This window comes from Macrobrachium rosenbergii, chromosome 20, assembly GCF_040412425.1.
Source record: "Macrobrachium rosenbergii isolate ZJJX-2024 chromosome 20, ASM4041242v1, whole genome shotgun sequence".
NCBI lineage: Eukaryota > Metazoa > Arthropoda > Malacostraca > Decapoda > Palaemonidae > Macrobrachium > Macrobrachium rosenbergii.
In genome coordinates, this window is record NC_089760.1 from 29,000,184 (window position 1) to 29,015,865 (window position 15,682).

The following is a 15,682-nucleotide window of genomic DNA, read 5'->3' on the forward strand; positions in this document are numbered from 1 at the left end:
TGTTTGTTCTGATGTTCTTCAATATAGAAAGGTAACAAAGTACACATGCTCACTATAAATTTCATCTGTAATATAATCCTGCAAGTGGCATGGAAGGTGTAAAAACCTGAAAGTAACCTCTAGATAAACACATCATAGGTCCTAGGTATTTTTAGCCTCTTCCTGAAAAGAATGAGATTATTTTTCTCTTTAACAAGACCGGAGGTTGCAGAATGTGCAGGGGTGCAGTAGTTGTTTTTTTGCCAGTGGCATAACAACCAATTATTTTCTATCACTGTTCTTTGGGAAAGCACCCTGTCGTTTTCTGGTAGTCATGTTTCCACTGAATAGTCTTTGAGTTCTTGTACTCTGCCTCTATTTCACGTATTTTGCTAGTAAACGCTGGTCCTAAAGTATGTCAGCCTTTTTTATCTGACTTACTTTAAAATTCATTTCCAGTACTTTCACTGAAAGTTGTTGTTAAAACAGAATGCCTCATATTGATGATAGCTACTTAATCAAAACTTTACACTGAGATCTGGGCAAACTTCGGTTGGAGGAATAAAATAGTTCTAGATAACCTGTGTTACATATGTTTCCCTTAGTTTCCCCTAATTACAAGAGAAAATTGTTCTGGTTGTTTCTTATATGTTGTTAACATCCTTGAAAAGTTGCTGAACACTATTATGAGGAAACTGATATGAAAATATGACGTAAGTTAGCTTTCTGTGTCAAGTTGGTAAAGAACAAAATGTTATTCTGATTTGAAGCACAGTATCTGCAAAAGGGCTCGTTTCCACCACAAGTCATCCTTCAACAAAGACTTCATATTGCTTTGGACCAGGCAATTTTACTGACTTCACTGATTCAGTGACTTTTGCTGACATGACATTCTGAATATCAATCTCAATAAAAACTGGTACTACCCTATAACAAGCGATTACCTCGTTCCTCTGTCATGGTTGCTAATGATTAGGCATCACTGGCAGTGGCAGACTGCAAGAGAGGAGCTTGTTTGAAAAAGCTGTGCATAGATTTTGCAGCAATTTCCTCTTGTCATTTTCATTATTGAGATTGTTCTTGATACTTCTATCCCAACTATCATCCATCTCTAAAGGCTGCAGGGCTCTCTGTGAAACCATAAGCTCTCATCCCCTTCAATATTGGTCTATTTGCTCAGACAGTTCTGCACCGCAAGTCATATTTGTGGTTTGAACTTAGCAATCACATTTTTCCCACGTAAAACTGGTTGAGGAAGCCCATTGCCTGAAAATTCAACTCCAAAATAAAAATATTCCCTTATGGCATGCTATTCTTCAAAGTGGACATTCAATCCCGAACTATCATGTTTTCCGCAATCAAGATTATATACTGATCATATGACAGGATCTTTTTCGAGCACTTAGACGTGTTGGTATTCATGACTATGAACTGCAATTATATTTACAAATATTGGGTTATATTTTAGGTTGATATTTTTAGCCTTCGCACTTGACCATGAACCCCTAATAACCTATCACCTCAACCCTCAGAAAGGGAGAAACACCAACAGATGTTATTACTGGAAGGCAAGTGCCTACTGACTTATTGTCTAAGAGGTAAGTGACCAGCAATGTTGGCAATTAGCCAACATTAATTGGTCCAACCTTTGAATAGTAATAAACACCAACTGTCATTGGTATTCACTTGCCCAGGGAGACTATTTTCTCTGTGACGCTATGCCCCACTTTGACAGGTATCTCACTCTGATGATAGGTTGTTTTTGTTATGGGTATTTTATGAACTTTTCATATGATCAGTTATTTTCAAGGGTACTTTATCTTGAAAGAGCTGTTGTATGCAACATCCGTTGCAAAAACCAACTCAAGACTAATATTTTTAATTTAGGTGTTTTTCTTTTAATTACTCTTACTGTGTGGATTCAGTTTTCATAAAGCTGAACATCATTTTGGTTAGATAAAAATGGCAACCTTCATAACCATGTATACTCTTAGAACATATGTATACTCAAGTGTTTCTTGTCACCATAAATACATAATTAACATTCATATTATTTTAGACCTCTAAGAGCATGCAGTCTACTAAAGTTTGGTAACTGAAATATTTATCTTTGCATAGCTGCATAGAAATATTCAGGAAGCTTCAGTGTTCTGAATATTATTATTAGACACGGCTGGGGTAGGTGGGGTAGGGAAGCAGCATTCAGAGTCTCCACCATCATTGTAAACCTTTTGACTTGATCCTCAATTTCTTTCAGGACAGTTCATCAGCTCATGAGCATAATCATACCAAAGACTTGAAGAGTTCGTGCTTGTTCGCACAGGACTTTCAATTAGGACTCATCAAGAGCTGACAAACTCAGTAGTTTAGCTTACAACTGGTAAATGGCTACAATTAAAACCCTGCTGTTATTCTGAGCCGTCTTACGCCGTTTACCACGAAAACTGATGTTTCTGTCACACACTAGCACACTGCCTTACTTCTAGAGGGCAGGGACACAATCATTTTAACCTGTATTCTTGTTACTGGTCATTGTTAGGGTAAGAGAGACGTTTGAGAGCCCAGAGTGAATGGTTCTTTTATAGAACTAACCATGAAAGTTCACGAAAAAATACTGTATGAAATCTAAAAAAGGCACAAAAAACCTCTCCTGTCTTTTTCAATAGCCATGACAAGAGGACAAACCTAATTTCCAGTGTCTCTCCAAACCCTACTCAAAAGGTCAACGCCCAGAAGGAAGAGAATATAATTTCAAATATAAAGTACATTTTAATTCCAATGCCTGGAATGAACTTCATGCGTACAAGAGACCACAATGCCACATCTGCGTGTCTTTCATTGAGAGAGAGAGAGAGAGAGAGAGAGAGAGAGAGAGTAGCTTCAGTAAAAGCTTACGAGGTCCATAAGGAAAACTGGATGAATATAAGATTCAGTTATGAAAGAGAGAGAGAGGGGGCAGGGTAGGGTTGGGTGCTTGGGATGGGATAGAAGATTCAGTAAAAGACAGACTGGTACGTACGAAATAACGAAGGAATCTATTTATGAAAAATTATTCTCCCGGAAGACAAACCTTATGCAGGTTCCCTTATGAGAGACAGAGAGACAGAGAAAGAGAGAGAGAGAGAGAGAGAGAGAGAGAGAGAGAGAGAGAGAGAGAGAGAGAGAGATGTAGTTTAAGACCAAAGTACACTGTGGTGGAGAAGCCACGCCCCACTCTACCTCAGGTATATATACCATGACACTTCCCTCAGTCGGGCATAATCGAACGGCCCTCCATCGAAGCATCATGAGCATGAAGGTTCGTATCTCATTTCCAACGGGATTGGAATAAGTGCTTAAAGATCGTAGCTGAAACATGAATACATATTTCAAAGGTTTTTTAGTAAATGGTAACATATCCTCTTGTTAATAAGATATATTTATAGAAAGGTTGCATTCTACCCTCTTGTTTCTTGGAAATTCTTACAGAATGCTTATCCTCATGTTTAACAAGAGAAATGTTTATTAGAACTGCATTCCACATAACCGATCATCAATGAATCAGAGCGAGGCATAATAACCACCCAGGCGAGTGAGAGTACAGCTTATCCGAAAATATTTCCTTCTTTCAGGTGATCCTCCTGGTTGGCCTGTTTGCCGGCGCTTCTTTCGCCGCTCCTCAGGTCTACGAAGCCGGCGATGTGGTGCACCCAAAGGCTGCAGGCAACTTCGGCTACTTAGACTCCCTGGTGGCAGAGACCGTCAACATCCTTCCCGATATCACCGAAGTCTTCGATCGCATCACCGAGGATCGGTCGACCGATCACACGCGAGTGCAGGAAGTCATGATGGAGTTTATGCCGCTCACTCGCAAGGTCATGAAGTCTACTGAGAAGGTGGACGGAAAGAAATTCAGCCGAGGCCAGTGGGACAGGTTCAATGCCGCCGAAGCCGTCATGCCCGCGGTGCTGACCTTTATGGACAGCCTGAGGGACATGGATTTCTTCGGCACCGGGACGACCGAAGGATCTAGTTAGTGAAATAAAATGGATCCTGAGGAACGAAACTTTGCTCATTAGTCGCTCTCTTACAGTTAGTCTGTCCGATTATTTTTACCAAGAGATCAGTACCTCTGTTTGATTATAAGAAGTAAAAAATGCCTAACGTTCATATTCGTATTCTTCCTTAAAGCCCTTTGAATCAGTTTATTATTATTATTATTATTATTATTATTATTATTATTATTATTATTATTATTATTATTATTATTATTATAGGTAAGAAAAACAAAAAGTCAAAAAAGTTTCCAACAAAAGTTAATGCCACTATGCATAAAGAGACAGGAGATGAAAGGAATCAAGAGAAAGGAAGTCACAGTACAAAACAAATGAAAATATCAAGGGATTAATGATAAATATATCAAGAGACAAATGAATATATACATCAATATACATTAATCGAAAAATGACACAGAATAAGTTTTTAAAAAGGAACTTGACGGTTGCACTACATTTTTTCTTAAACTTCCAAAATAATAATGAACGGAAAAGTGCGCAAAATGTCTTCTTTCTCTATTCCCTATAAAGAGCTCAACTCTTAACTGAGGAGTATTAATGTTTGTCCCCAAATTTTAATTTTGTTCTGAAATCCTTTGAGTCTCTGCACAAAAATGAGAGAGATAATTCGGCACAGAATGCCTTTTGACATACTTTTTTAATCTAAATCAGTCAATCAGCAGCTTAATCAATTAATCACGTGTTACATGAAGTAGCGTCTAGGGAATCCGCTGAATGAATGAGTCAGAAATCATATACAATACCTGCCTCTTTCAGATTTAAAACATTTTTTTGCTTAGAAAACAGACAAAGAATGAAGGACATGTATAAGTCTAATCCATCTATTATTTATTTTGCAATGGAACAAAGAATGACAAATATGACAGTGTGTATCCGAAACAGAAAAGTGTAAGGTAAAACATAAAACTCCCTCTCTCTCTCTCTCTCTCAAACCTTCCTAGGTCTGAACAAAACGCATTAATTAAGGTATTAGAATTTTGTATTTTACTGTTAAACTGCTGTCAATCATTGTGTTGTTAGTATTTCAACCAAATCTAAAATTAGCCATGATACCATTCATGGTATAACAATTGCCTTTTTAATCTGCATCTACATGCATTATTTTTTAGCCGATTGGTAACGGAAGTAGAACAAACGTGTACGCTTAAACCTCTCCATTTGCAAGGATAAAATGTAACAGAAGTACATGTAACACCAATGACAAGATATACAAGAAAATGGGAATACGTGCATCAGAGAAATTTGGCTTTCAAAGTTAGCATTTGGGTTTGGGCTCTTAAAATAAACGTCTCATTCCGATAAATAACTAAGTTTCTAATGTCTACCGGACTGTATTCCTAGAGTATTGTAACAGTCTGCGTTTCAGTTTCTTTTTTACTTTCCAAATAAGATTAAACCTATTAACCAGAACTTTGCAAATACCAAAGCTTAAAGAACTCCGTACATAGTGAATTATCTAGTGGCATTATGGAGTGAATAATAATGTTAATAACAATTATTAATACACTGTGTACCGAACCAGTTAAAATTGTTGACAGGATATGAAAGGGTTGAATTGAGAAATTATGACACTTGGGATAATGCGCTCCGCCCTGGAGCTCTAACAAAAGTACCTCAATCTGTATGCTTTTATAAATCCCAGTCGTGACACAGGCTGGTCCGAGGCTGGATGACGGCAAGTTTGACATGGTGTTTATTACTCATAGACTATCGTTACAACACATGAAAAAATATTTGGATATGCACTGCAATTCATTATTAATATTATTATTATTAAAGAGAGTAAAAACTCAAAAGACAAGATAAATATATTAACTAAGAATTAATTAAATTAATAAAAGCTAAAGCTCTGTACTTAACCATCGCCTGTAAAATGGCTTTGAAACTGGCAGGACTACAAATTCTGATGGCAGTGGAATATTATTAATAATAATAAATGTCGCCAGCTTTCTCGCAGTTTTTTGCTCGAAATCCCCCTCACCAGCAAATTTTACCCAACTGTAACTACGCTTCACATGGCAATTACCTGTCGGCTTTCCTTATTGTGCACCTGTCGACAGAATTTGGTCGCCGCTAGAGATGTGAAAGAGAAAAATCTTCGATTAAGAAGTGATATTTTGGCTTCAGGGTCAAAGAGAATTAGAGGAGCACGACGTATTGCGTAACGGGAGGTTCTTCCGGGGATGAAAAGTCTTGGCCCAGAACGCAGTTCAGTTACGTCAGCTAATTGCGTATCGTACTCTTTTTCTGCTTCAAAACAGTTAGGGATAGCTGTCTTTAACTCTTACATCATCCTTTCAGACGACAGGACGGTTCAGAGTAGTCTGCAAACTGCTTACCTCGCTATCTTCTGCCCCAGGAAAATTCAGGGGAAACTAGCCCTAATTATATAATTCTGATGATATATCTCACAGGTACGGCATCAACCGTTGCAGGGTGATAATCTCCCGCTGTTACGTTGATTTACAGTATTAAACTTTTTTCAATATACTTATTTCGATTTTTTATAGCTACGGAATTATGACTTACCCACGCGAATGAAATGGAACTTGTTGATATATGTGATACTGTGTTGAGACTTTTCACCATAATTTGAAGAGGACCACGGAGCATTAAAGTTATAACGAAAGAAATCATACTATTCTTTTTGCAGCAGTTTCATATCTGATATGTAACAGCTTTTGACAGGTAATATTATCAAAATATAACCCACATATAGTTTTCACGTTCAACGCTGGGAGCTATGTCTGAAGAAGCTCATGCAACAAACGTTAACAACTTCAATTTACTGATGACAAACTGGATGTGTTTAAATATACAAAGTAAAAACTTACAGCTCATATTTTATTCCGCAAATAAATAAAAAATAAGACCATATGAATTTTAATTTAGTCAATAAAAAAAAGAATATATTAAAGGGAGAATAGCTTAAAACTTTACACCCGTTAATCCTGCAATCGTTATGTTGACATTAGTGTTCTTTTCCGAAAAAAATGTGTGTGTGTGTGTGTGTGTGTGTGTGTGTGACCCTTCAAAAACTTAAATGGGCCAAATATTTTTCATCTTGAATGATTATTTTTTCAGCATGCCCTTACGCTTATTTTTTCATATCAAGATAAATGATTTTCTTATAACAATTTAGGTCACTGTCAATACACATACTTACGATTTATCAGTTCATTATCACGGTCACAGATGAAAATCTAGTCTGTGACCAAATACTGAGATGGTTTATATAATTATGTAGTTTATGAAATTATGCTTATTCTTATTCATAAAATTTTTACCTCTGCGTTTATTAACGATTCTGCTGCTAAATTCATTGAAACAGTGTGTTTCACTTTTATAACGAGTGGCTGTTATCGACTTCCAGCACCAAGCGACGTCTGTGACCAAAAAACCCCCTTTGATTTTCTTATCGTTCTACTGCTGCTTACTGTTGGGTTCTCCATAGCTCCTAATACCTATAATGTTAATGTTGTCGAGTATTCTGTATTTCAACGATCAAAGACATCTATTTAGACTTGTCGGATCCTGCTGGGGAAGAAGGTGAACATCCTGACGGAGAGCAAAGCGTATACGGATACGTAACCAGGACAGAACGCACAGCAAACATTACTTATATACAGGTCGTTACGATGGAGCTCGTTCCACTAACAAGCAGGGGGATGTCAATCGAAAGCGTCAGAGAATGACAGCTCAGGCCCTTGAGAGTGGCAGAGTGAGGCTGTGAGACCAATGGTTGACGTTCTCTTGTATAATCTCGGATATCTGGATTTCTTCGGCGTTAGTCCAATCAACCTTCCCGGATGGTTGGGTTCGATTAGTCGGATGTCACCGTAACGTCAACATGAACCGTATTAATCTGTGAATGTTTAGTTATATGCAGCAGTGATGTCACAGTGATTCGGTTTCTAATCCATAAATGTTTAGTCATTGCAATAACAGCGTTATGGTAATTCGATTCTTTATTTATTCATTAACAACAGTGACAGCAGTAATCCGTAACAACTGGTCACTGTTAAATCTTGGTAAACAAAGGCACAAAAAGGCCAAAGTATATTTCCCAGTGTGTTTATTTTTCTTTCCTTCTATGTATAGTACTTTTCCCAATTTATCTCTTCATTTTTCTTTCCTTCCATGTATGAAGATTCATCTCGTGTAAATTTTTTACGGCTAATTCATCGACTCCATACGAAATCTACGCACTTACAGAATGAAATGGAAATTCAGTAATTAACGGCCAAAAACTATAGGATTATTATCATTACTAATCAAACACCTGTGCAAATATTCACATAAGTTTAAAAGCTCAGTAACCTTCAAAGACAGCTGTCACCTGATGAATGTCAACACGTGTAAAAAATGGTAAACAGATCGGAGATAGTAACAGTAAATAACAAATACGTATAGCCGAGTAAAAAACAGGCATATGTGTACCTATACATAGACATTAATATGAATGAAAAATTAAATTAATGGCCCTGGCATTTTAAAATCGTATTTCAGCTTTCCACAAACCAATATCAATAACATCAATAACATAATCAGAAAGTACGTTCCGCATCGCTACAGTTGCAAGGATCGCACGGTTGGTTCTGAAGCGGAGATAAAAGGATTTGATAACGTAAAGAAACCCTAATTGTTGTTATGTAATTAAGAATGGAAAGATAACTAATCAGAAAAGGTACTGAAAATCTATTTTTTTTAATGCACAGTAAAAGTATATTCTGGAAACTCAATTTTCTGAATGAAGAGGAATGCCGATGCCCAAATCTGGAAACAACTTCGTAAGCAATGCATAATCTCTCTCTCTCTCTCTCTCTCTCTCTCTCTCTCTCTCTCTCTCTCTCTCTCTTAGTATTCTATACGTAAGGTTATGGCATTCAAAGGCATCTTCCACCTGATGGGTTCCATTAGCCAAAATAAAATATCAAAGAGCCAGTTTCCTCGTGGTCTCGTGAGCATCCGATTTCGCACTCTAATCGTTTTGGAGAATTAGCCGAGGCGTCTATTTTTAAGTTCTCCTACACGACCCAAGCCCCGAAAAAAAAAAGAAAAAAAAAAGGAGGGTTGGCTTACCTAACCGCCATTATGATGATCAACGCACTGCCATTTGACGCCAATTAAGCCCTTATTAAAACATTAGAGAAAACATACTGTGACCATAAGAAATGAATTAGTCTCCCATTAGTCCCGAGAAGACGTCGATCAATGGCATTATTACCACCATTATCAAAAATGTGAGACAAGACCCAGAAATGATTAACTTGTTGAGCTCCCACAGAACGTGATGCTCGCCAGTGAAACAGAAAAAGAGAGGCAGAACGAAAATATGGTTCTGGGAGATGGAGCTGACAATGTGATGTTCACGTGACGAAGGAAAACAGCAGGTATATTTAGTGCACTTCCGATGAACTTCCCTCCTATAGGGGGTAACTGATTGCAGCCTGTCTGGCCGTCACAATGCAGTGTTTCTTCGACCCCAGCCGTACTGTTTTCTGCCCCTGACTTCGCAGCGGGTCCTTTGATCTCTTCCAATCTGGTTGTCTATCTTCTTCAACTTTGTCTTGCTCGAATTTGCCACCTTAATTAGAGAATAAATCTTTCAGGCCATCCTTATGAGTCTAGATACGCGTCTCTGTGGTCTTGTCAGGCTACATTATGATAATATCATTTACGCATTCAGCTGGTCGGAGAGATAACTTGAGGCCGCATTACGTAAGCCACTTTGTCATCATAAGCCGTCATGACTTCGCAACTTAGCCACGCTCTTCATTTTCCGTGATAGTTACGTAACTATGATAAAAATGCGGAGTGAGAAGGGGGAAAAAAAACCTTTTGGAAGTGTTACCCTTATTCGCTTGTAGGCATTATGCAAAAGAGGAATGAAATATCAACATGCGTACCTTGGCTTATTTACTGTTTCAGTGTCAAAGTAATCTTGGCGCGTAAAATCATTTTAAAAAACTTTTTTTCGCTGCTTCTTTGTAGTTGCTTTGAAGTTTTGCAACTTCACTACAGGTGAAAAATGGTGGTTGCTTATTATCAAGTAACTAAATATGGAAAACAGATTGACTTTATAATAAACAGAAAAAAACCCGGACTTCGGAATTATTCAACAACCTAAAGACAACAGAACCAATTTTCATCAAAAGAAATATACGGAAAATATAACAGGAATTAACTGTTATATTTATTATGCATTTGATTTTTTTCACTAATACATGGCTGCATTGTGGATATATGAGGCAAAAATACAAAACCTAGATACTTAAGTTTTCAGTTCATCATCGTTCCGTTCTTTCCAGGTGTTTTAGGAAAGGAAGAACAAAAATTACACGAAAATGCCATTGACGTTTATGTTCTTTACTTAAAGTTGTCATTAGCATTTGCGACTAAGGACTAAGAGACTATTTGTCAGATGAGGCCTCTTTATTCTTTTCTGTCGATTGCATTTTTAATTCGATCTGATCTATGTCCTCCTCCCTGACCTGTCTTTATAATTCAATTCTTATGCAACTCTCAATATGAAATGAAATCTAAAGCATGCTGGACCTTTATACTCCCCGAACATTCACAAGTTCCACTGACTTTCTTACAAAAACTATAAAAACGTTTTTCAAAGTACAGTACAAATTCAGCACGGTAACCGCTTCAACTAGATATCCTTGGATCTTCTCAAGGGTAAACAGTTTATAACTTGGTAATCACGTACATGTTCCTTTTCTTAATACGTTCGTTTATTTGTGGACTAAAATTTAAAATACAGAAGAGCAAAAGCTCGGCTTATCAGAGACCGTTCTGATTGGTTGGCAACTGCGAGGCTCCTCCCACAGCTCTGACCCTCAAAATTACTCTTGTTCATCACTGCTTTCGGCCATCTTGAATTCTGTCTTAGGTGTGGGAGTGAGCTCGCGCGTTCGTGTTTTCATTATCAAAGGGATATAATCTTCTCTCATATTTTCATTTTGATTCTTGCTCTTTCGGAATGTATGAATTTTTTTTTTTACTTTCAGTTATCGGCCTTGATAAAAAATAATATGGAAGACTTCGAATGTAGCTCACAAAAACTCAGCGAGTAGGGCGCAACAAACCAAAAGGTTCTCAAGATCAATCCCTTCTCTCTCTCTCTCTCGCTTCGGACTCCTAGAGTCTACTGGAGTCCATTTCCACAAAAGTTCATGTTTTATTTTCAATTACACTTGCATCGAGCATTATTATTATTTTTAATGGCGAATTATAGCGCCCTTCTCTACCACAATCTGACGCCCCCCCCAAAAAAGAAATTCACCAGAAAAAAGAGGGTGGACTATGGATGGGACACATTACTGAAGCAATGAAACTTCCATTTATTATATGGACACCACATCAAGAGGAAGTAGCTAATTTATTGTGTTTTTGTTCTTTGGGTTTATTTTCAGGAACGCTAATACATGTTGTCGAGGATGTAATAACTAGTCAATCCAATGTTTTTAATCTTTATATATATATATATATATATATATATATATATATATATATATATATATATATATATATATATATATAATATAAGAAGGCCCATAAAACACTATTTAAAAGTTGCAACTATATATTTCAGCACTTGCTTCTGTGCCCCAGTTCACTGGTAGAATATGGACAGATGAAATGTTACAAGGGTATATATACAAAGCATATAGGTGTGGCATTAAGTCTCCGATGGTATGAAGGTGTACATGGATCGAAACAGAACTTTTGTCGTCCATCAAACCCCGTAATATGATCTGGCTTAGATACGTAGATGATATCTTTACTTTCTGGGACAATAGCTGGGGAGACTTTAATGAATTTTTTAATTGGCTAAATTCGCTAGTTCCGACCATAAAATTTAAAACGGAATGGGAAAAGGACGGAAAACTGCCGTTCCTAGATGTACTGATCATAAGAGAACAGAACAGATATGCATTTACAGTATACAGAAAACCCACCTTCGCTGTTTCCTACATTCATTTCTTAAGCTACCACGACGTCTCCGTAAAAATCATGGTAGGGTGCAACTTATTCCTCCGAGGACTTAGTATATGTTCAAATGGGTACCTAGATAAAGAATTCAACACGATCCGCCAACACCTAACGCAACTGCTCTATCCACCACACATTATCGAGAGGGCTATTAACAAGGCGAATAAAACATACTATAGAGGTCCCACTCACAACAGACAAATAGATTTCAACAACAAAATAAAGCTTCCGTACGACGAAAACATCCAAAAAGCCACCGAACAACTCAGGTCTAACAATCCCTTCATTTTTCATTATCCCAAATCCATCGGGGTTCGCTCATTAACGTATACTTAAATAACAAAGGGGAAGAAGCCGGAGTTTAAAAGATACCGTGTAGCAATTGTAATGACATTTACGTAGGCGAGACAGGTAGATCGCTCTCGCAAAGAATAACAGAGCACAAAAGATCAGTACGTTACGCTTCGGAGAGTTCGGGGATTTTCCTACATATCAGAAATACAGGACGTCATAAACTGGAGTGGGGCGGAGCTGGTTTTCAAAAGTAGCTGTCTGTACAAAAGAAAGATGCTGGCATCTGCTATCACCAATCAAACCAACAATATTAACTTGTCAGGAGGACATTGGAAATCGGACGACATCGACGCTTTAATCCTCAGACCGCTCCTGAAGAAGATGTCCCGGGAAACGCGACCTCCAGAATCGTCGCCAAACGGGAGTTAATGAGGCCAAAAACCACTAGGGAATTGGCTATTCTCCTCCTTCTTAGGAAACGGTCACCTTCATACCATCGGAGACTTAATGCCACACCTATATGCTTTGTACATATACCCTTGTAACATTTCATCTGTCCATATTCTACCAGTGAACAGGGGCACAGAAGCAAGTGCCCGAAATATATGGTTGCAATGTTTAAATAGTGTATTATGGGCCTTCTTATATTCATATTACACTGCGGTATTACAGGAAAAGACATTCATATATACATATATATATATATATATATATATATATATATATATATATATATATATATATATATATATATATATATATATATATATATATATACATACATATATATATATATATATATATATATATATATATATATATATATATATAAATATATATAATGTGCAACAGTGGCGCTCTTCCTGAAGTATTTGGACCACCGTAGCATAAAGCAGGTTATATGACAGTCTTAGGTTGACTCGCTGAAAGAGTCCTTTTCAACTAACACGAGAACTGTTAGTCAATGTACCTCAATGCATAAATAGTTTTTTGGTTGGGAATTCTCCAAATGTTACTTACAAGCGAACTGATCAGAAACATGGGAAAGGTAGCTAAAAAGGGTTTTCAAACGATTTCTTGATTTACTACATTTATTTCGACTTATGCTTACACTATCGGTTACAAAAAGAATCACTCAACATTAGAACTGCTGCTTGTGTTTTCCGTAACTCATCCTTGCCATTCTCTTCGTCTACTTGGAGGTTACGGTCCTGACTACCGGTGCGACGCCGAAGAAATCCATATTCCTGAGACTATCCATGAAGGTGATGACTGAGGGCATCACAGCCTCGGCGGCGTTGAATCTCTGCCACTCTCCGGAGCTGAACTGCCTGTCTCCGACGTTTTCGGTGGACATCATCACCCGGCGAGTCAGGGGAATGAATTCCATCATGACGTTCTGGACGTGCGCAGGGTCTGCGGAGCGGCCCGCCCCGGTCACGCGTCCGAACACGCTGGTGATCTCGGGGAGGATGTTCACTGTCTCGGCCACCAGGGAGTCCAAGTAGCCATACTCGCCCGTCGGTGGGTGCTGCACCGCCCCTGTTTGGTAGTCAGTAGGGGCTGCACAAGCCGCGCTGACCAAAGCAACCAAGATAACAATCTGGTGGGTGAATAAAAAAAATCTCATTGTCAAAGGAATAAAAACGTGGATGACTGAAAAAAAAATGCCCTTATCAAAAGAATAAAAACGTGGATGATTGAAAACAATCCCCTTAACAAAAGCATAAAACCGACTTTAGGGATGTAGTGGGTTGATCGGTAAAATATTAAACCAGCCTTACGCCAGCGCATCCCCTTACAAAATGGTGGCCTTCAAGTGATGTTAAGATGGGGAAGTGAATGGGAGACCTGGTGTAGACCTCTGGCCTCAATCTGCAAGAATTAGGAGTCAGTGGGAAGTTCTCTGTAAACAGGAATATTAAAATTCCTACGTGATTTTATTTTATTGGGGGTAAACAAGGTTTCAGCTAAAAGTGTAAACGAAACGAAGGCCATTTTCTTGAGATGAGACTGATATTCGCAAGAATGTATTTGAGTTACATTACAAACTTAAAATTACGTCACAAAATGAACAAGATGAAATTATTTGTATTGCAAGAAGTGAGGTTTTTCTCGAAAATTAAATGCTTTTCATATCATACTTCGAGAACACTCACCTGCCCGTTCATTTTGCCTTCTTGTGGACTGGCTCGAACTGTGTCTGAGTAACCGATGAATTTTTGTTTTATATATAGTTGCTGGGAACTAGGCGGGGCTTATTTCTCCTTCCAGCCCTTCCATAGTATTATGTGGGGCGCAGTAGCGGTCGTTACGTAACCTGTGTATCCTTGTGGTCATCGTACCCTCTGTAAATCTTTCCCAGATTGAAATGCGTATCATTTGTTTGGAATTTGAAGACAGTTTTCCTGCTGCAGAATGGTTTGTTACGTAAGTCCTCAAATCTTTGCGTCGAGTTCCAAAAACGGATGAATGGTGCGGGTTGCTTACTCGTAAACAGAAAACAAACTTTTGCAGGTCAACGCCCACATCGGAATAAGGAGGGTATGCTAAATGCGCTGGGTTATTTTGATAAAATATAAAAGTATTTCAAATAGAATTACCACGTAGTTCATTACTCAAATTCTTGTTTCAGTCACAACTACACGACAGCATGGAAATAACTGGCACCTAATCTCTTCAATAACAATTTCAATTTGAAGTCATAAACGAAATCTAAGTCTTTTACGATATCACTAGGTATATTATATATAATCCAGCTCTTCAGCATTTCAACACTTGCCATTTTCATAGTCTAACTCTTTCACTATTATTATATAGATGACTAACCTCCCAACACATGAATTTTGGATGTACCAAGAACACTCATCAACGGTTAATGATGAAAGAGGTCAAACAAAATGTACATTTCTCTACAGAATTAACAACAAGGTATGAAAATTATATCTTTAAATAGTTTGCACAATAATAACAGGAAAAAGGAAAGAGTGCAAAAAGAAAATAAGATGCATAAGACAGAAATGAAACTCAAATACAAGTTGTATTGAATATAATGATAAAATATTTACTCTTCAAACAACAAGTAACGAAAGAGCTCCTACATCATGCTGCCTATCTCAATTTAGCAAGAATGTAATACCTTACCTGTCATTAAGCAGCAATTCATGAATGAATTTTCATTAGAAAAATATAGCAATAATAGTGCTTGAAACAATAATGTTTAGAGAATAAAAAACAAACTTATTAAAGAGTTCAATTAGCTTTACTTTCGTTTCCCGATATCTCAACACTAAGTTGATCTTGGCACGTATTTAGCCCCTTTTCTAAGCTACGTTATAAATATAGGTGAT

The 15,682-nt window shown here is 37.6% G+C and overlaps 2 protein-coding genes across 2 annotated transcripts; one reads left to right on the forward strand and one right to left on the reverse strand.

Moving 5' to 3' along the window:
- Positions 1 to 3,140: 3,140 nt before the first annotated feature.
- Positions 3,141 to 4,126, forward strand: LOC136849183 (uncharacterized). Its single transcript, XM_067122304.1, has 2 exons — positions 3,141 to 3,277; positions 3,591 to 4,126. Exons 1-2 carry the CDS (start codon positions 3,215 to 3,217, stop codon positions 3,993 to 3,995), a joined length of 468 nt encoding a protein of 155 aa, XP_066978405.1. The 5' UTR covers positions 3,141 to 3,214; the 3' UTR covers positions 3,996 to 4,126.
- A 9,279-nt stretch (positions 4,127 to 13,405) lies between these two features.
- On the reverse strand, positions 13,406 to 14,614 carry LOC136848930 (uncharacterized). Its single transcript, XM_067121747.1, has 2 exons — positions 14,492 to 14,614; positions 13,406 to 13,935 (listed from the first exon to the last, which is right to left on the reverse strand). The coding sequence occupies exons 1-2, from the start codon at positions 14,501 to 14,503 to the stop codon at positions 13,525 to 13,527; spliced, it is 423 nt and encodes a 140-aa protein (XP_066977848.1). The 5' UTR covers positions 14,504 to 14,614; the 3' UTR covers positions 13,406 to 13,524.
- Positions 14,615 to 15,682: the final 1,068 nt, after the last annotated feature.